Genomic DNA, 20,673 nt, shown 5'->3' with positions numbered 1-20,673 from the left:
TACTCGAACTTTGTCTTCAATCCACCTCGGCTTGCTTATCGACAATAATTAAAGTCTGGGGCGAAGCGAGCACACCTGTGAGATCTCACAATGCTAGTGGGAGCCAGATGTGAGATGTGAGATGCGGACCACCAAGACGTAAGCATAAGCACTAGTAAGTCAGTACTCTCGGCATCCAATCAGTGATCACATATCTGAAATGCCAAAGTCAACTAGTCCTACATAAGTATTCGAGGTGCAGTGGATGATGCCTCTCACTGCATCAGGCTGTTCATGCATGCTGGAAGCCTGGAACACGCTGCCCAGTCGCATTGCCTTGTCCCCCATTCTTGACAATTAAAAAAGGCCCCCAATCTAGCCCCCGCTGACAGATGGGAGGTTACCAGATGATTAGCAGCAATTAGCCGCATTTAAATGATCCCACCCACCCATCAATAATCATGATTCATCTAGCTCTGCATCCGTCGCAATGGCGCTTAACGTCTCCGTCTACGCGACCGTTATAACGGTCCTGCTGGTACAATATTCTCTCGGCCTCAAAACTCTCTACTAATGATTATGAACTAATCCATTCCAGCTGCCCGTTCTGCTAGCGATAAAACGGCTCTACTTCCATCCTCTCTCCCGCTACAATGGCCCACGGCTCTGGGCGCTGACGCGACTCCCTTATATGCTCGCCTTTCGGTCGGGTCGGCTGGCTCACGACATCAAAAGATTCCACGATATATATGGCGATACTGTCCGCGTGGCTCCGGATGAGGTGTCATTCTTGGACCCCGACTGCATAAAAGACATCTACAGCCGTCGTCCCACCAACCCCCATTACAAGGCGCTACCCAAGGATCCGATCCGCCAAAAGCCTCCACAACCCGGGCAGCCCGGTGACATTCTGGATGTGGAAGATGAAGACCACTCGCGTATTCGGAAAGCATATGCCCCCGCGTTTAGTACACAGGCCTTGAACGCCCAAAAGCCACTGGTAACCTCTTACGTCTCTAAAATGATCGCCCAGTTGAAGTCGCGGGCAAACAGCTCCGACCCATCAAAGAAAAGAGTTGACCTCCAGCGATGGATCTCTTACTGCACATTCGACATCATCTGTTCACTGAGTTTCGGGGAAGATTTCGGCTGCCTTGACAATGATAGTTACCACGAATGGGTCGGCATGGTGGTTAATTCCGTGAAGGGCAAAGTGCAGATTGCGGCTTTTCGCTTCTATCCATGGCTCTTTAACTATCTGGTTAAGAGCTTACCAAAATCTGCCCAATTGATGGTGGAAAGACATCAGGCCATGACCAATGAGAAGGTCCAAAAGCGCTTACATACCGCAGTAGACCGACCGGATTTCTTCTCATACCTTCTCAAGTCGAAGAACGAGCTTACAGAACCCGAGATGGAAATTAACGCGGGTACCTTTATCTTCGCAGGAAGCCATACCCTCCAGTCCTCCCTCACGGGGATCCTGTTCCATTTACTGAAAAAACCCGAAGCCCTAGCCAGGGTGACAGAAGAGGTTCGGAGTAGTTTCTCCGACGAGAAGGATTTGGATGCAAACAAGCTGTCGAAACTACCAATCTTGGATGCAGCCATCAAGGAGGGTATCCGACTAACCGCGCCTGTGCCGCTGGGAATTACGAGACTTATTCCCAGTGGGGGACATACCGTGTGTGGAGAATTCTTCCCTGGAGGCGTAAGTGTCCATGATGCTTCTGAGAACCCCTCAAACACAAAGCTAATGCACCAACCATACAGACCAAAGTATCATACAACTCATGGGCTGCAGGTCTATCCCCCCGAAACTTTTCCGACCCCACCAATTTCCACTTGGAACGGTGGTTGAACACCGAAGAGGGTCGCTTCGCAAACGATCGGCGCTCCGCGATACAACCATTCTTGCAGGGTCCGCGGGACTGTATTGGACAGAATCTGGCACGATTGGAGATGTCGCTTGTGATCGGATACCTGATTTATCACTTCGATTTCGTATTACCAAATGGACGAGAGGCTCTGGGTGAGTGGGAGGATCAGGAGACTTATGCTGTGTGGATGAAGTCACCTCTTATGGTGGAGTTGGTTGCGCGTTGATTTATCTCAAGACGAGAGTGGGGGGCAGAAGGTATACAGTAATGTTGGGTTCGCAAAGCACAGCATGGACTTGACTTAGTTGTGCAACATAATTATACGAAGAGTATGTAGTTCTGTTTGCAGCTCATCATCGGGTCGCAGCTCATCGTGGTCTGAAAAAAGGTGAGCGTGGTCTAATATTCTGCTTTAGAACCACGCTGAAGTCGAGTTCAGACCACGCCGAGGTATTTTCAGATCACGAAGAGCCTGAATTTTGAGAATCGATAAATAATTGCCTGATATAAGAAGGCTAATCTACACCTTACCTACTTTTTTTTCTTCGAATCACATGCACCTTAAGCTCCCCTGTACCTCTCGAAATGGGGAGGGGAATTCGGTGTAGTAGCGGGTGACTGGGATTGAGTTATAAACGCCCCTTAGGACATGGTTGACGTATTTGGAGACCATGTTGAGCTTCAACCCGAACTAGCCCCGAGTCATGAATGAGTGAAACTGAGCCACCGACTCCATGAATACCAATGGAGGAAAGACCACGCCGCCAGTAACATTGTCTCCCTTCTCGGTCTTAACGCCTGATATACTAGTTCGCACATATAGATGCGGCAGAGTCTTTTCGAAAGCATGCCCCATGTCGTTTCCCTGGCGCTTGGGCATATGTGATTGGTGTCCATTGGAGAACTCTGGAGCTATGAGTATTATGCAACCTCTCAAATAGTGGACCTCATTTGATATCTGACGAACAGGTGCTTTTGAGAAGATAGACAGTCTGGTTCCATATAATGCGACCGTGCAAGAAACCTCGATCCCATCTTCCTATGAAGATGGACTGGACGACTGGGCGTTATGACTTCCGCTTTATAGCTTTCCAAGCCCATACGAGCTCTGGCCCAGGAGCTGGTCCCGAACGATACAAAGCGGTATTCACCAAAAACGCACCCCATCCATCCAACCACCAATTCTCAGCCATCAGCTCAAGTGCAACACCATAATGAGCAAGTACCACCAGTGCTGTGGGATGATTTGCCTGTAACAAATCCAAATACTTCGCATTTATCACGGCAGGCCATCTCATCATAATGGAAGGAGCAGGGTTTGCTACACCGATTGCCTGTTGCAGCAGATCAAGGAATTTCTGAATGGACTCTTCAATCACTAGGCTCTCGCTATCGTAACATCCCGGACGAGAAGGTCGTTTCAGATTGTCATATATGTCCGATATGCGAGCATACAGTTCCCGCGCATGCGCGGTGTTCGATTCTTCACGCGGCTGCTCGCCGAGATTTAGTAAATCTCTCATACCGCCTGCTTCAATCCATGGGCGAGCCTGTCCCACTATTGAAGCCACTCCCCGAATTAGCATGAAGACCTCAAGAACAGCTGACAGATGCTGAGCTCCCGGGTCGACCTTTGGTCCGTGCGCAGCAAACGAAAACATGACGACGAAACATGCAAACGCGAACAAAGCATGACAGTTTCCCGAAGTCACATTGTTTAGAAGAGGCTTACACAAAGATAGCGAATGGTTGTTGTGTGTCATGGCGGCCTCAGTGTACTTGTGTCTTCTGTCGACAGGGCCATGGTGACTCAGGTGAAGTGCAGATAAAGCCAATAGACTGTGCATTAAGAACAGATGCGATAGAGCCTCCTGTGGGACAAATTCCCGCAAAACCTTCTCTGTGGATTTGTCGTGTACCAGTGTCCGCACGGTCGCCACGTGCCAGTGGTTCAAGAGCTCCAAGTCCAGCAGTGGGAGTTGAAAGCTGTCGTTTCTCGGAATGAGATCGACACGGGTACTAGAGGCAGCAAAGCCGTGATGCAATGTTTGGGGGGTGAATTCGCCCTCGAATGAGCATCTGATGTGCTTCTTATGGCACGAGCTGCAAATAGGTCGAAACTCGTCGCATTTTATCCGACGATGTTTGCACTGGGCACAGCCGTGATGGGATTTGGTGTGAGACCGTCGAGATGGCATGCCATTAACCTAATCTCCCCAGACCATGCAGATAGCAACCGTCGCTCTGTGCCGATATGGTGCGCTGCTGGAAGCGAAGTCTGGGGAAAACCCAGCGTCTCGGCGTTTGAGCCTTAAGGCATCAACTTTAACCGTAAACTATCCTTTGTTCGGAATGGTTTTCGAAGCGGCATCGGAACCAATTCTTCGCAGCTAATCAGCAACTGCCTTTAGTTCCACACATCTATCCTTGTTCCCCTGGCTGTGAGATGAACGGTTTGCATAACCACGGAAGCGCAGCAACCATCATCGATATGCCCAGGTCGCTGGCTAATAAGGATTCGATCTCAACCGAACTTTCATGACTAAGCGTATCGCCTACAGAAATTATGCTCAGATCGGGGACGCGTCCAGTGGGACCTGAGTGTCTTTGCTATCTCTTGGATAACGTTTCTCTTTCTGAAAAGGGCATAGTTTTCGAATGGATGATTATGCCCACATCATACCGAGATGATACCTTTTAAAGCTGGCCTGCCCGGGCCCCAGACTTCTCCGCGCTGAAATCTATATTTCTGTCAAAAGGAAAACGTTTAAAGTAGTCCAGGGAGAGGGGACTCAATTTGAACCAAACGGGGCTCGCAATTCGTTCCGGCTTTGAATACTACTATTATTACCCGTCTTTAGCAGCGGCGGTGGTATTCATCATTTGTTTCGTCCTAACCACGCTCTTGCATACGTTCCAGCTCATCCGGACGAAAACATGGTTCTTCATACCGTTCCTCATTGGGGGATACTGTAAGCAAGATGAACTGCATACAAGGATACTGAGCATTTCTAACGTGGTTCACTGCAGTTGAGTTTGTAGGCTACTGCGCCCGTGCTGTCTCTTGCAACCAATCCCCCAATTGGACCCTGGGCCCTTTCCTGATCAACTCACTGCTACCTCTGGTTGCGCCTGCTCTCTTCGCGGCTAGTATATATATGGAATTGGGGAGGTTGATTATTGTTCTCCATGCTCAAAATCTCAGTCTCATTAGAGTGAAATGGTTGACCAAGATCTTCGTCACCGGTGACGTTCTATCATTTCTTCTTCAAGCCGGAGGTAGGGATCATTTCAGTTGAAAATGCCACAAACACCTGCTAAATTCTCATTCTTCTACCTAGAGGAGCTGGTCTCATGGGTACTCACTCTCAAAGCGGTGCTCAAAACGGTTCGCATATCATTGTCGTCGGTCTCGTGGTCCAGATTGTTTTCTTCGGTTTTTTCATCATCACCACCGCAATTTTCCACCGTCGCATGCTACAAAGTCCGACGCCGTACTCCCTTGAGATAAACTGGAAGAAGCTTATCTGGGTGTTGTACTCAGCTAGCGTGCTCATCCTTGTGCGGTCGATTTACCGTCTCATCGAGTATATCGAAGGGTTTGGAGGATATTTGCTTTCTCATGAGGCGTACCTTTATGTATTTGACGCTTTGCTTATGTTTGTGGTCATGCTGATATTCCATGTCGTCCACCCGAGCGAGCTTAATGCTTGGTTGAAGTCGGGCGGACTAGTTAGCAAAGGGTTTCGCTTCGAAAGGCTGAACGGAAACGCGATACCCATCAGCTGATACTACCTTTATTATACACTTGTGTTTCGCTATTCACATAATTTGCTGCTCAAGGTGATTACGGTCTCATCCTAAACAATCGTGTAGTGACAGGTTTTTGTTGGTCCACAACGCTGCAGCAAGAATTGTATTCATTCAGTGCTGCTGCATATAACGCATGCTGTCATATCAAACAAACTCCTTAAGAGTCAGCTGATCAGAATAACCTTAAAGCACTAGATGTCAAATGCGACAACCACCCCCCTCACTTACACTTGTGTTACGCCATTCCCGTTTGAGATAATGAAACGACTCTGGTTACAGCAGTAAGTATTATGCTTATATTTCCCAGCATTCTTTATTTCAATCTATGATCCCTTTGCTAACCAATCGTACATTCCGATCCAGAGCGTCGATTATATCGCGAATGTCGTCATCTGTAGTCTGTGAGTTGATTGTACACATACGAAGGCAGACAACCCCGCGAATGCGGGTGGTGAGCACGACTGCGATGTTCTGAGCCGCCATTCGTTGGGATACAAGGCTGTTAATTTCATCGATGGCCTCTGCACTCTTTCCAGGCGGATTGAAACGGAAGTTGATAACAGCCATGTTACTAGGTGTAACGGTTTCCCACTCTCTGAGCTTACTCAGCTCAGTCTGAACGAGATCCGAAAGTTCGAATCCACGCAAAATCATCCGGTCAATCATGTCCGTCCCGAGAATTTGCAGGGAGAACCAAAGCCTCATGTGACGAGCTGGTCGTGTCAATTCGATCCCGAAGTTGAAGGGATTTTCGACATAGCCGTCTTCGACATCACGTAAGAAGTGCGCGGTTGTGGCGAAACTCTCCCTTGGATGGGACTTGTCCTTGAAAAGGACAACACTACAGCCATAGGTTTGAAAGAGCCACTTGTGAGGATACGCGATGCTGTCAGCGCGGCCGATACCTTGCAGAAGGTTCCTGCGCGATTGGCAGAAAGCGACTGATCCTCCATACGCAGCGTCGACGTGCATCCACATCCTGTGCTCTGCTGCTATGTCCGCGATTGCATCAAGAGGATCGATACTTCCAGTATTGGTTGAGCCGCAGGTTGTGATCACCACATACGGCTTCAACCCGTTTTCGATGTCCTGGGTGATAGCCCGGCGAAGACTCCCCGGGTCCATTTGAAATTCGGCATTGCAGGGCACGGTCCTTATTTGGTTCTTTGATAGGCCCGTTATACGGAGCGCTTTTGCTATACAGAAGTGTGTCTCCTCTGTCACATATGCTGTTGCTTTTGTGCGCATGTCATCTTCCACAAGCTGGTCCCGTGCAACAGTCAATGCAGTAAGGCAAGCAAGGGAGGCACCAGACACAAACTGTCCCCCTGCTGACGGAGGCAGTCCAAACTTTTCGGCTACCCAGCGAATGATGGATTCTTCTACCGCGCAAATCCCGGAACCCGACTCCGAACTCCCTGCGTAATTGTTGAAGGCGGTCGAAATGACATCTCCCAGCCACGATATAGGAGAGGCTGCCGAGGGTACAAAGGCGTAAAATCTTGGGTGATTGACGTTGAATCGATAAGAGAGAATATCTTCGAACTCTTTCACAACGTCTTCCAGTGGCCTCCCTTGGTCAGGCGGAGAAGACTTCAACAATTTGACCAGCTGCTCTTTTGTTGGACGTTTGGCTAAGGTTGCTTGATCAGATAGGAGTTTGTCTCCGACAATACCTGAAAGCCCTTGGAGTGCTTCTCTCACGATTCCGTCCATAGCGAAAATGGCGAAGCAAGATCTAGGGATCAATGTCGCCCGGTTTCAATATAATAACTGCGCAATGCAACTTTGGATTGTTTCCATTGTCAATACTCGCGGGGATCTGACAATTTTTTCTTGCTTTTATAGTGCACCATGATACCAGGGCCCCATCACCCGCTAGATACGCAGGAGAAGTTAATGCGAGCAGCCGCATCGGGAAGGTGTCCACTGGCACATTCCACCCTTCGGCTAGGAATTGCCTATCACTTGCAGGGCATTGTGCATTTCCTGTGCTGGCAAAAAAAAGTGTTAACCTCTTGCTGTCGCTCCTGGAAAACAAGGATAGTTGGTTAAGGTTTGGCGAGATGTCCGACTATCAAGGTTCCTCTTGGCATAACTTGGTCATTGGGGTCAGGCTTCATCAGGCTATCGGGAGGCTTTCAGGTTATTGTTTGACTTATCAGGGATAAATAGGTTAATTTAACCGCGAGCAGGTCACTGGTGGTAAACGCGCTTGGCGAACGGTGCTCGAACATGCTCTGCGGGTTGGAGAGTACCACAACCGCTTCTTGTCCTTCTCACCTCACTGTGTCTAGAGCGCCGCAGTTTCATTATTCTTTTCCTGTTCCCTATAATGATCCCTGTATTCAGCAACATGCATAATATGTTCCCAACTGGGCTTTGACTTGCATAGCTTGGATGATGAAAATGATGGGTTGTGTAACACTTGTGCAACCGCTCCTGGCAATAAAATATGTCACTAACCTTTACGCTGGAAATGATGATCACAAAAAGCCTACTGTTAGTAGTAGGTATCTGCATCCCTGGCACAAAGTAAGCTTAGAAGGGTGACCTGATGATCTAGGTACCGTAGAACCTAATACAATCTATATCGTACACGTCAGGTCAGATGGTCAAGGGTATGCCATGATTTTGTGTGCGGTGGATGATGATCGTTGTTGAAGAGTTGCGTAACTCCCGATCTAGTAGGCTATGTTTCAAAACATGCCAACTCTTTTCAATCAAGTAGCATCATTGGTCTAGTGGTAGAATTCATCGTTGCCATCGATGAGGCCCGTGTTCGATTCACGGATGATGCAATGTGATTTCTTTTTTGTTTTCCTTTTTTTTTAAACCCTACTGTACCCGGGCTTAGTAGACGAATGGACCCATTCTTTTTCACCCACCCTTCTATCATATCTGTGATCGTCTCTTATCATAGGGCAGTTCAGTAGTTCCTTCTGTTGAAGGAACAGTCTTCATTCTTGAGTTACTTTTCTATTGATAAACTGTGCTGTTTCGTCGCCGAATGCGAGATACACCATCACTGTCTTCCCTGATTCACTTCTACATTTCAACTGACTCCTGCTGGAAGTTGCTGATGCTTATCAGACCAAGAAGCTGGCCTGCGTAACATTCCACACGCTTAACACAAGGGCTATGGTACACAAGGGACTCGTTGACACTTGTCATGCCATGCACAAGAGTGGTGATCCGAAAACGCGATCGGCAAGCCATCATGCGTACCACAAGACTGGAAAATTTAGAGAGAACCGGTAGTATTGAAGTGATGTGACTCGGTCGGGTAGCTTGGCTGACTTTAATGCTTGAATGATTTGGTATCGTCAGCGACAAATGATACTTGCTCAAGGTGGATGAATACATGAAGTGAATATGTCATTTTGATTGCTCCATTCTATTCAGCTGCTCAGCATGACGCTAGCCAGGCGCATATATCTGTAAAATGGCCTCATCCAGAAGTGGTGCGCCAGGTGGTGATATAACCTGAGCATAGTATACACATGACGAAAGTAGCACTCGGATTTATGTCAAATCGGCGAGAGCTGCTCATCATGATAGTATTGATATTACAGCTGCAACACCAACGAGAGGATGGACACAACATATCTTGCTCTCGCCTATCGGTGTTCCGAAAAGGAGTATAAGGAGATTCTTGTTTATGTGAGTAGCAACAGCAATGCGGCATATTTATCAGATCGAAGTGGGGCCTTTCCAGACCCCAGCCTCTTTCATCAGATAAGATAGAAAGTCAGTTGTTTACTAAATGGATGAAAGAGGGATTTTATTCCCGTCGCATAGGTGTTAGCTGATGCTGGGATGATGGCCGCTGACGTTCCTACCACCGTCCGACACTCTTTTATCCTTTCAAATCCCCCACTCGCTTTCACACCACTTCTCTGCTATTATTGGCAAAGCCCGCTCCGGATACCCTACGGAAGAATCAAGCCAGAGCTATGATGTCTAATAATAAGGAGAGCTCTCATGCCGCCGAGACTCCCGTTTCGGCTCATGACGCGCAAGGTCCTGGCGTAGGACTTGGAAGTCCAGGCGTCCAGCGGATCGAGGCTCTTTCATCTCACCTACATATACTCGACCGTGTGTTTCTATTCTGTGGCGTTTTCCTCATTGCCTATGTCTACGGCCTCGATAGCCTATTGCGAGGCACTTATCAGGTCGGCCTTCGCCAGTATGTTTACTTAACTATCAATGCTCATGGTTTTCTAGCCATACGCTACGGCGTCATATGAATCACATAGTGTGTTATCGAGTGTCGATATTCTCAGAGCGGTCATTGCAGCAGCAGCGCAGGTTTGTGCCCCTTGGTCTTGTGATTCAGAAACTACTGTGCCTTATTATGCAGCCGACTGCAGCTAAGATCGCCGATGTTTTTGGGAGACTGGAGTTGATTCTGGTCTCGATATTTTTCTACACCCTTGGTACTGAATGCAATTTACCCTGAGTTGGTGTGTTCTGACGGTCCATTAAGCACTATTGTTGAGGCGTCTTCGAGTACAGTCGAGCAGTTTGCTGCGGGCGCCGTGCTTTACCAGGTGAGTTGAGTCCCACTTGGCTAAACAGATACTGCTACGCTTCGACTAACATTGTGGTGTGCAATAGATTGGATATACGGCTATTTCCCTGCTGGTCGAGGTTTTGGTTGCGGATGTCACGTCGCTTCGCTCTCGTCTGTTGTTCTCATATATTCCAACACTTCCATTTTTGGTAAGTTGGACAGGTTGGAAATAATGAAGTATTTGAACCCAGCTGATGCCGGTAGATCAACACTTGGATTAGTGGAAACATAACTGGGGCTGTGCTGAAAATGACCACATGGCGCTGGGGAATCGGCATGTTTGCAATAATCTATCCCAGTGAGTATATCCTAGGACAAGTCAGTCAATTGCTGACAGATTCTAGTCTGCACGCTCCCTCTTCTCATGGTTCTTTACATTGTGTACCACAGAGCCAAGAAGGATGGTACAGTGGATCATATCGCAGGCGCCTTCCGCACGTTGGGTGTTCGGCGCCTGGCGATTGAGTTGTTTTGGCAACTGGACGTGATTGGTATTATCCTGATGATCGCTTTTCTTGCTATGATTCTGGTACCTCTCACGATAGCCGGCGGCCTGGATTCCCAGTGGAAGAAAGCAAGGATCATCGCTCCTCTCGTTTTGGGGCTGTGTTGTATTCCGGCATGGGTTATTTGGGAGAGAAGCTGCAAGCATCCTATGGTCCCATTAAAGGTAGGCAGTCAATATATGGCTTGGATGTTCCGATACTAATGGGTCTATAGCTTCTGAAAGATAGAGCGTGCTGGGGTGCCCTGAGAATTGCTGTTATGTTAAACACCGGTAAGTGGGGGCATATACTGCCAGTACTCTGTCTAACGAGGTGCAGCGTGGGCTCTTCAGAGTGAATATCTCTACATCGTCCTCATTGTTAGCTTTGGTGAGAGTATTACAAGCGCAACCAGGATCAGGTCTCTTTATAGGTAAGCTGCTGGAAACTTGATCGCTGCATAGACGTCAAGCTTATCCTTCAAAGCTTTGCCAGTGTTCTCACTGGATCTATTCTGGGCCTTGTAGTCTACAAGGTCAGGCTACTCAAGCCATTCATCGTTGGAGGTACATTGTTGTTCATGGTGGCTTATGGAATCCTGATCTATTACCGTGGAGGGCCCACATCGTCGAGTCATTCGGGGATAATTGGCGCTCAGATCCTTTTGGGGATTGGTAAGTTAAAATACACCAAATGGAAGTTGAATCAAACTGACTAGTATGTTTAGCTGGTGGGTTGTTTCCATACCCTGCGCAAGCTAGCATCCAAGCTGCCACCAAGCATGAGCGTGAGTTTCCTATATCTTGTCTAAGACTAATACTGACATCAGAAAGACTTGGCCGTTGTCACTGGATCATTCCTGGCATGCTAAAATATCGGCACTGCAATTGGAGGAAGCATTTCTGGAGCCGTCTGGACCCAAGTTCTCCCCGGAGAGCTAAACAGTAGACTCGGTAACACCACCATGGCAGCTCAAGCATATAAGGATCCGTTCACATTCAGTACTACTTACCCAATTGGGACTTCGGATCGTGATGCTGTGGTAGCTGCTTACAAGCATGCGCAGAGGCTGCTGTGTATTACTGGAATTTGCTTGACCGTGCCGCTGGTTGCGTTTTCTCTCTGCACCCGCAACTTGGTTCTGACGAAAGAGCAAAGTTTTGCACATGCGGAAGAGGATACTGATGAAGCTTGATCAGCTATGACAGCATACTAGTGCGGGGTCATAGATGGCTACCTTGGAGTTGTAGCAGGGAGCTGCGATTGCTTAGAAGCATAATGCTTATTGATGATATCCTGTTGCCTCAATTGGTTATTGAACTATGAAATCAGAAACACACCATATTTTCAAAACATGTTACCACAGAGTAATTGGATAAATCAGACACGCATCGTATGATTGTTGCGACTAGAACTGGCTTAACTCGTTGAATTACAGGTTCGCGACTCCGTTAGTCAGCCACCTTCCATGGAAACTTCGTCAACTGCTTGCTGTGATCTGTGAAAAACAACCACCACATACGCGCTCATTTGGTCTTCTTCCAGGAAATCCAGAGAGCTTGTGTCTCTTGTGGGTGATGTCAAGTTTAAGTATTACACCTCAATGGAATATGAAGATAACGCTACCTCAAGTAGCATTAAGATCAGAGATGTGTGGTCTTATCACATCACCTCTCATGGCGTGTTGAGCCATATTGATGGTTTGCTTCTCTGTTATTCAGTCTTACTCTACTTCTATCTCAGCCCTAATCACTTCTACTTCAATTTTGCTTCAGGTCAGATTATAGGGGAGGATATTCAGTGATCATGTCTGACAATTTCGATGCTATCTGGGAGGACCTTCTGGCGGATTTGAAGACACTCCCTGCCATCTCATTTGATGGATTTTCCCGCCGAATTCATTTCCGAGCTCGCTGGAACAGTGACTTCAAGAGTCTGAGGAAGTACATTGGCACTGACCAACCATACCCTGCTGGTGATGAAAGTCACAACCAGGAGCTTGATGGCATGGACACAGGAAATGACTTCAGCAGGCTGGGGAATTGGTTCCTTGCTACCGAATTTATGAGAATTGATGATGATGGGTATTGGCAGGTGGCTATGGCAGCGCAACTGGCACCGGTCAGTCCATTACTTCTTTATGGCTGCGAAATGCTTCAGCAGTAGCTAACACGGGGCCCATTGATCTCAGTATCTCTTCTATCCTGTTTTTACCCCAGGGGTACTCCGAGGCCTCATGTCGATGTGTCTTGCCGAGCATCTCAATACTAAATTCAAAAGCAATGGCCACCCCAGCCTCATGGAGCTGGCAAACACTACCGGCTTCGCAGACTACTTCATCAACAGAATACAAACCAAATCTTTCATCATCAACCTTGCCTTGACTGATCCCACAAGGTCGGATCATTTGTTTAGTATTTCAACCCTTCTGGTCGCGGACTACCTGTACTACAAAACTGCATGGCTTGACATATTTAGACTGTTCTCGAAAGACAGACCAAGCTTTAAAGCACTCCATGCCTGGTCCCTTGTAACATGGGATGAACAGGGACGACGCAGTGAGCTGGAGACAGACAGTATCGTGAAGAATTGTGGTATAGCTGCAACGATGGCATATTGCTCTGTGCTAGGCTCGCTGTCGACTTTTGACGCACTTAACTTCTTCTACAAGGCAGTTATAGCTGCGATTGATACAGATTCAGTTCCAGAACTTCGCCCATACCTCGACAGCATCCAAGCAAGTTTGAAGAGGTTGATTGACGAAAAAGCTATCATCAACGAATTTGTAAGCTACTCCGAGAAGCTCTACACGACCTTCTACTACAACATGTCCGAGAATTGGCGTGATGGTGTACGCACCGCATGGAGAGAACGTAATACTAGCGCTCTAACAGACTGGATCAACAAGGGTTAGGCTCGCCCATCCCGGCTTACCTTCATGTGAACTTTTATGGAATATGAGGTCAGAGCTAACTGCAATGATATAGTTACATCCATGAGTTACAGGAATTTATCTCCGCTTATACCTGTCGAATTACAATCTAGTCTCTTATCTGGAACAAACCTGAATCTTTCTCGAAGTGAATCGAAGCAGATAGAGGGGTTTACGAACAACAACCGATTCCTTGTGTCTGCAAAGCCGCCGCGATATAGCCACGAAGGGTATGGCACCGTAGCGTCAAAGGCTCTGAAAGTGTGCTCGGTCGGTTTCAGTAAGCTCCACATTCATTGACATTTTTCGGCAGTATTAAGTAAACTGATGAAATGACAGACGGTGAAAATCCTTTCACAACACCATCGCAGGTATTCTACACTACTACTGGACTTCGAGCGGTAGACCCAGATTCCGCCAAAGGGAGTTGTCCACATACCCATATTGGGCCACTGAGAAGGGGACATATCCTCTATCGCCTGGCTGGAAGTCTCGATAATAATGCGTACGAAATTGTGGAAATAAGATCCATAGAAGTGGGCCCCGAAACAGAGCAGACCGTATACAGCGTGTCGCTGTGGGCAGGCGAGCAATCGCATCACGCGAACGGTTACCTTCTTGCCATAAATGATCCCAACGTAAGTTCAAGCGGTCCTTATTACCATATTCGATTCGCCCTTGTAATTGATTCATTCAGAGAGCTGTGGAAGCCACGGCCCGTGCTCTTCGTGCCCTTCCACCGAAGAAGCGACTCTCACTTCTTGCGTCATTTCACGAACTCAGTTCGACATTCACGAAGAACGACATTCAAGCTATCCATGAGCGACTGAATTTCGAACTCTTTGGAAGTTATGGGAAAAGAGAGGAAGGCTTCATTTCACGGTCCGAAATCTTCCCGGCCCTGGTCTCTCCAAGTGACCAGCTAAAAGCGATGAAATACAACCCTCGACAACTACCCAATGGTATGCCTCTGGACAGGATACAAAGGAGATTTTCGCTGTTAGCAATAGGCGACTCCAACTTGCCTTCGGCATACACGCTGCCCGACTTGAGCGTCATAGATGACTGTATTCTTATAAATGACGTGCCTCAGATGAGATGCAAGGTGAACCACCATAGGAGAACGTTTCAATGGACACGCAGAGTTCAAGAAAATATGTTTGAACATGGGGTTCTATCACTTTACCCTCACGGGCTGTCGGGTAAGGGTGTGGTACTCATTTCTACCACAGATGCACCAGTAGATTGCTCAAAGAAGGACGTCCAAGCATTTGAGACATTGCCCAAAAGCGTAGCAAAAAACATCCAGCTGCTTCAAGCTAAGCGGCAAGCAGGCGAAAATGAAAGCGACGATGAAGGGGAATACATACCCGTTATCACAGTCTCAATGCAATACGACAAGAGCACTTGGGCACCGGATGAACCAATAGATGAACCGAAGGATCCTGTGTCCGGTATGGACGTCCAATGGGGATTTCTGTACCCACCCGATGGATCCCAGACCACAGAAACGAGAGTACCTATTCTTGACGAGCTCAGAGATCGACTGAACGAAAAATACAATCGAGAGTTTGAGAGGCTTTATGATAGCTGGGAGGTAATACTGGATGACGGAAGGACTAGAGCAACCGTAGAATTTAACCTTGCAAGCATCGTGCCTTTTATCTCCGATGCTGGAATGGACGTCAACACCCTGAATGTGAATTTCCAGTCCCAGTTGGGGATTGATATTACTCTTCCGATTCTTTTCCAGTCATTCTATATCGACTATGATGTGGACCTACGCACTGTCAAGGGCGCCATCTTCGACTACAACCCTCTGATGCGTGACACAAAAGGAGATAGGTTGGTAGTTACCTGTGCCATATGTCTTGCTTCATGTGCTAACATATGCAGGCATTACATCTGTGGGACTTCCGACATTGATGATTCCGAGATCTATGATATGCGATTGAAGACATCTAGAGCGTTTGCAGATTGTGCGAACTTGACTGCGCCGACATCGTTCACGTCGGCCTTACACCCAGCAGATGTGACTGAACAGTTGCATCTGCTGCAAGAGCCTACTGTTGACGAACTTCTCAATCCGTATGGCTATGATGAGGTTGCAGTAAGTTAAATATGACCCATAGGACGAACGGGTTTCCGTAGCTGACCAAGTATCGCGGCACGGATCCATAACATGACCCAAGTATTCATCAAATCGATGATGTTCTACCACATGGATGACAATCAGCGCGAAGATTTGACAGGCCAGGCCAAGCCCACAAACTTAGATTCGAGTTTGGCGGAAAATCTCCCGTCAGACTTGCGGAAATTCTTTCGAGAGAAGTACGCCCCGGCGTTTCTATGTCAGTCGGTGATGCGTTATGACAAGTATGAAGACAAGTTCACAGAGCAGGAGAAGAAGAACATGCGGTATTGGTGGGACGGAAATGTGAGTATTATGCGACATAACAAATCTCTGATGAATGAGAGAATTCTAATGCGCTTTCATTATCTCTTGTAGGGTGACAAGTGTCTTGCAAAGTCCAAGGAATATGCAGAAATCAACCGCCGGGCTTCTGTTGAAGCCGTTCGACAATTTAATAAAGACATACTCGATAAATATCTCGACGATAACCCGACGGAGTGGGCCTGCACTCTTTACGCCGCTTTGAAGGATAAGGGGCGAATGTTGACGTATCTAGCACATCCTATCCAGGGCGTAAGTAAAAGCGTTGCGCTTATACTGTGGCTTTCTATTGATGCGATGTTTCAATCAGAGCGTAAATGTTATCAACCGCGAGTGCTGTATCCTTGACGCATTGGCACCATCGGAGGGAATAGCTGATCAGTGGTTCGAATACTTCGTTGGCTTCGCCAGTGAGCGCCATATTCATTATCCATACATTGATCCAGACGAGGACCTGGCTGGTCAATGGTTACATGATTCGATGAAGGATCTCATTCAACGTGTCCTTGAGGGAGATCCTTCCGTCGATGAGGATGTGCGCAAGGGGTTGGAAAAAGACATAGAAGAGTTTGAAAAGGCGAATGGACTTGATCAAACTGCAACCGCTGAGGCCAGGGCCAGCAATATCGTGGAGAAGGGGGCGGTGTTCTTTGCAGAAGCGAAGAAGTGGCTGACCGCGATAGGCAAAGGCCTTGCGGTTGCTTTGCAAGGAACGAGGTTGTTTCAATTGGCGGAAGCTAGCTTTGAGCAGGTGACAAAAGCTATCGGTAACAGCCTGCCAGGGCTTAAGAAGCTGAAGCCAATTGCTACTATAGGAATGGTATGTCATTGTGACTCTTCGCGATCGGACCGGACCGGTAGAGCTAATCGAAGTTCACTAGGTCGCGTATTACGTATTCCAACTTGCGTCGAGTCTCTATGGGCTGATCACAGATTGGGACACCATGGAAGACGCTAAGAAAGCTGTGGTCATATTGGAGATGATACAGACCGTTGTGAATGGCATCAGTCAGGCTCGTGATGCCTGGAATAATTACAAAAACAGAGATACTGCCACAACTCCAGAGGACGCCTTAGATACCGCCACTCTAAACCAGGGGGTTGAGAAGTCAGTTTCTGAAAGTGGAGGTGGGCTCGCTGAGATGTCCGACGAGATTAATGGCGAAGGCACATTCAACGAGATTGTTGGCGACCACTTGCTCCCAGAGGGCCCAGCTACCGAAGGCGACAATGCAGGACGTTGGAACGAAGGCGCCGATAAACCGCCAGAGAATATTCCAGCCGGCGGGGAGGAAGTGGTGGGAAAGTGGAATGTATCTGGAAATGCTATCAAAATCCTCAACGCTTTTCTGGGTATTGGGCTCGTTATCGCAATGACGTTCAGGTCGGTTCAGTCATTACACTCCGCAGGTTACCTACCCCGGTATCCACTAACGAGAAACAGTTTGGTCCAGGACTGGGACAAATTGACAACGGGAGGAAAGATCATCAACACGATCGCGCTGCTTTCGCAAACACTCACCGTGGTTTTGGATATTGTGGAGGTCGGCTCATCCATTGGTCTCTATACGGTCACCGGGGTATTTGCCACAGCTTTGCCCATACTCGGGGCTGTGCTCGCGGTTCTTGGCGTTGTGATGATGCTGATCAACCTGTTTGCGAACTTGTTCGGTGGCTCACCTCCTCCCGACCCGGTGCAGGTGTTCATCGACCATGTAGCGAAAGGCCTAGTTGGGGGATTTGAACATGCACCTCCGCCCAAACTTGACTATACCATCCCCAGCGTCACCTATGAATCCGGCAAAGTGACAGGCATCACCATTAAGGGCGAAAACACCACAGCCGCTGAAATCAGCATCCCGAATGCGCGCATTATCGTGACCAGCGGCAACGACGACGTCTGTCTGTTCTCTACGAAAGAGTTCGAACTGATGGAGGATACAGATACCGATAAGGACTCAGATGGACATCTCTATGTAACTCCGAACAGCAAAGCGGAGGGCACCTTGTCCAGTAGTGTCCTCGGTGACGAGACGGAGTACCATGAATATGATCTAGTAGTCGGAGGAAATACGAAGGATACGGAGAACAGTTTGCACAAGCTGATCTTGCAAGCGAAGGAGAGCTTCACTGCAGTCTGGACGGGGAAAATTAACAAAAGCGGTCGGAGTCTGGTCGAGATCATTGAGAAATCGGATCTTGACAGATGCCATGTTCAGTACACGGTGTTGAGAATCTGAAAGTCCGAACCTACTGCTATGATTTCTTTGTTCCAGCCCACAGAATGGACTTTGGGTATTGATTATGGCGTGCTTTTTAGCCAACAGAATGAAACAACACGGATATTCCGAATGGCTTTGATACAGTACCGACCGGCACGGGTTTATCCAAGCGACCGTATTCGTCGGCGTCTTTTAAATCTGATAATCAAAAATCCCTCAGTAATAATTGGATGCGATGCTTCGAAGATATTGCCTCCCGGTAGTAACACACAGTCCTCTAGTGTGTGGAAGTGATGCGACCGTGAGAGAGGAGATGAAATCGAACCATCTAGAGCTGTTTAGTTGGTTCGGTTGGGCAGTCAGTAGATAACTAGACTAGTAGTAGTCAGTCAGGTGTCGCCGGTCGGTCGGTCGGTCGGTCGGGCGGGCCAGCCAGCTAGACTACTAGTCTAGATAGCCAGGGTCGGAAACTTGGTAGTGAGTGAGTGAGTATCTAACTAGCGTCCGGTGGGACGAGGCGAGAGCGATCGAAGGAAGAAGAAGAAGAAAAATCAGGGCGAGAGCGTGATCAACAGGGGTGAGGCAGCTGCTAAGCATTCATCACATCAACACCACCACCACCCACCACCAATCCACGTCGCCTGATCGAGGCGGCGCGTAGATAGGTAGAGCAACATCATTCATACGACAATTTAATTATTTTGGAAGATCAGTAGTCGTCATCAATTGATCTATAATTCCATCCATCCCACATGAGATGATCACCCCTTAAAACAATTCCAAGTGAAAGAAAACGGTCGCATGCCAGTGACGATTGGTTACATAGGAATGCCCAGGACGTGAGGAATTGAGGGGGGATGTAGCAACCTGTTGCAAGAAATTCAACTAAGAAGAGGTCCGGGCGGCGGAAATATCCCCGTGACAGGGAAACATTTTTTTAGCTTGGCGTGATGGTGGTGCCGATTTGCCGCGGACTTTGACCTTTTGACTTTTTTGAGTTTCATGTAGGAAGTATAGAAGGTGTCGATTATATGGTTCCATCTAATCAGCGGGTGATTCATGGATTAGGTATTATTATTATTATCATTATTATTCATTGATGATGATTTTACGTTCCGTTCCGTTATCCGGATTATCAGGTCGACCAGCCTACCCTATCTTCGTGCTTGGTTCTTGGGTTGTGGTCCGTCCTGGACCATACTTCTTAATTGATCGGCAAAAGCAAGAGAAAGGGACTAAGCATTGCTCGCTACCAGTAAATCAAGTACGTACGTAGTAGTTACTAGTATACATTTTTTCCTTCTATTGTGGTCTATAAGGGATGTATGTACCTTGGCGGATATCATCTTCATCATAGGCCTCGTCATCATGAAGAAAGGATATGGAATATGGAATATGGAATGAGGAGCCTCTGACCGATTTTGTGAATATACGTACGTGTACTTTGGTGGTGTGGAATGACGATCGCATTTGCAATATTGTTAAGGCGGTGTAACTAATGTGTATGATGGTATAGTCATATGGTGGGAAGTATCTAGTTACGGTGTGTGTGTGTCACATCTAGACCTCAGCATGAAAGGCAAGCCAGAAAAAGAATCGGAGAATTAAACATTAGAGTTTGAGCACGGAAAGTTCTGTCCCCTTCAGCTGCCATGGTACACACAGCTAGACGGGAAGCGAGAATAATGGATGGGGTGAACCCGATTGCCGCCACACTCCCGGTCGGGATCCCGTGTTGCAAGTTGCAAGTTGCAACAACAACTCGCATTCGCATTCCTCAGGGGGGGGGGAATTAATTGGATTGGGGGTTTGAATGGGGGTTGGAAGAGTTACGTACAACTTTTGGCAGTAGATTGTCTGGTGATCGAGACTATTCTATGAAGAAAATAAAATAATATTGATAATTGCAATGGCGAAAATCTATCAACCCAACGCGCCGATTTAACCGAGTAGATACTACTATCATGAAGATATTGGTGGTGGTTATGGTGGTTGGGTGTGAGTAAGTCAAAGTGTTGGGTAAAGGAAAAGAAAAGTTTTTCCTTCTAGACTTGAAGCAGACCTGGTCTTCTATGCGTGATTTGATAAGGGTGGCGTTGCTTGTTAGTTAGCTATAGTAGTAGCTTCCCGTTTTTCGCCATGACTAAACCCAAAGCAGAGCAAGCTAGCCACGTTCTAGTCCTTGCAATCGCCCGTTCGGATCCAAAGTGCCGTTCGGACGGTCGAAATTATTTTTGGAATGGGGGGTCGGGTTTACTGTTCGCATGATCAGCAAAAAAAAAAGAAAGGAGAAGAAAATTGGGAAAATAACGCAAGTCAGGAACAAGGAAT

General features: G+C 47.6%; 6 protein-coding genes and 1 non-coding gene across 7 annotated transcripts; 5 read left to right on the top strand and 2 right to left on the bottom strand.

Annotated features, from left to right (window-relative positions):
- The first annotated feature begins 463 nt into the window (after nt 1-463).
- Nucleotides 464-2,375, top strand: BO87DRAFT_379677 (cytochrome P450). The gene is made up of 3 exons (XM_025624101.1): nt 464-517; nt 578-1,690; nt 1,753-2,375. Exons 1-3 carry the CDS (start codon nt 470-472, stop codon nt 2,083-2,085), a joined length of 1,494 nt encoding a protein of 497 aa, XP_025476048.1. The 5' UTR covers nt 464-469; the 3' UTR covers nt 2,086-2,375.
- A 488-nt stretch (nt 2,376-2,863) lies between these two features.
- BO87DRAFT_150449 (Zn(II)2Cys6 transcription factor domain-containing protein) lies at nt 2,864-4,289 on the bottom strand. The gene has a single exon (XM_025618175.1). It carries the CDS (start codon nt 4,055-4,057, stop codon nt 2,927-2,929), a length of 1,131 nt encoding a protein of 376 aa, XP_025476047.1. The 5' UTR covers nt 4,058-4,289; the 3' UTR covers nt 2,864-2,926.
- A 379-nt stretch (nt 4,290-4,668) lies between these two features.
- On the top strand, nt 4,669-5,648 carry BO87DRAFT_316935 (RTA1 domain-containing protein; the record flags this gene model as incomplete). The annotated part of the gene is made up of 3 exons (XM_025619751.1): nt 4,669-4,831; nt 4,890-5,138; nt 5,203-5,648. Coding segments are annotated over 3 exons (858 nt in total), but the record flags the coding sequence as incomplete, so codon positions are not given.
- Nucleotides 5,649-5,990: 342 nt separating this feature from the next.
- BO87DRAFT_444801 (pyridoxal phosphate-dependent decarboxylase family protein) lies at nt 5,991-7,666 on the bottom strand (the record flags this gene model as incomplete). Its single annotated transcript, XM_025628143.1, has 1 exon — nt 5,991-7,666. The coding sequence occupies exon 1, from the start codon at nt 7,386-7,388 to the stop codon at nt 5,991-5,993; it is 1,398 nt and encodes a 465-aa protein (XP_025476045.1). The 5' UTR covers nt 7,389-7,666.
- A 736-nt stretch (nt 7,667-8,402) lies between these two features.
- On the top strand, nt 8,403-8,473 carry BO87DRAFT_t223. The gene has a single exon. It is a non-coding gene; the product is annotated as a tRNA-Gly (tRNA).
- Nucleotides 8,474-9,631: 1,158 nt separating this feature from the next.
- Nucleotides 9,632-11,928, top strand: sit1 (putative siderochrome-iron transporter Sit1; the record flags this gene model as incomplete). The annotated part of the gene is made up of 12 exons (XM_025626260.1): nt 9,632-9,847; nt 9,900-9,983; nt 10,036-10,111; nt 10,191-10,225; nt 10,293-10,397; nt 10,453-10,546; nt 10,593-10,918; nt 10,969-11,026; nt 11,073-11,166; nt 11,220-11,407; nt 11,461-11,520; nt 11,627-11,928. The coding sequence occupies 12 exons, from the start codon at nt 9,632-9,634 to the stop codon at nt 11,926-11,928; spliced, it is 1,638 nt and encodes a 545-aa protein (XP_025476044.1).
- A 611-nt stretch (nt 11,929-12,539) lies between these two features.
- BO87DRAFT_342321 (uncharacterized protein) lies at nt 12,540-18,802 on the top strand (the record flags this gene model as incomplete). Its single annotated transcript, XM_025620732.1, has 11 exons — nt 12,540-12,854; nt 12,925-13,606; nt 13,721-13,945; nt 14,005-14,303; nt 14,363-15,510; nt 15,562-15,753; nt 15,826-16,102; nt 16,175-16,372; nt 16,431-16,940; nt 17,002-17,504; nt 17,565-18,802. 11 exons carry the CDS (start codon nt 12,540-12,542, stop codon nt 18,358-18,360), a joined length of 5,145 nt encoding a protein of 1,714 aa, XP_025476043.1. The 3' UTR covers nt 18,361-18,802.
- Nucleotides 18,803-20,673: the final 1,871 nt, after the last annotated feature.

The sequence above is a fragment of the Aspergillus neoniger genome, assembly GCF_003184625.1.
Source record: "Aspergillus neoniger CBS 115656 unplaced genomic scaffold BO87scaffold_35, whole genome shotgun sequence".
NCBI classification, from domain to species: Eukaryota; Fungi; Ascomycota; class Eurotiomycetes; order Eurotiales; family Aspergillaceae; genus Aspergillus; species Aspergillus neoniger.
The sequence above is the reverse complement of the archived record's forward strand: the minus strand, read 5'-3'. Positions and strand labels throughout refer to the sequence as shown.

Bases quoted from the DNA above. Each gene is read 5' to 3' on its own strand.
- BO87DRAFT_150449 (XM_025618175.1), bottom strand. From the start codon at position 4,057: ATGCCATCTCGACGGTCTCACACCAAATCCCATCACGGCTGTGCCCAG.
- BO87DRAFT_379677 (XM_025624101.1), top strand. From the start codon at position 470: ATGGCGCTTAACGTCTCCGTCTACGCGACCGTTATAACGGTCCTGCTG. The intron at 518-577 runs GTACAATATTCT...AATCCATTCCAG, and splicing joins CCGTTATAACGGTCCTGCTG to CTGCCCGTTCTGCTAGCGAT. The intron at 1,691-1,752 runs GTAAGTGTCCAT...CCAACCATACAG, and splicing joins GAGAATTCTTCCCTGGAGGC to ACCAAAGTATCATACAACTC.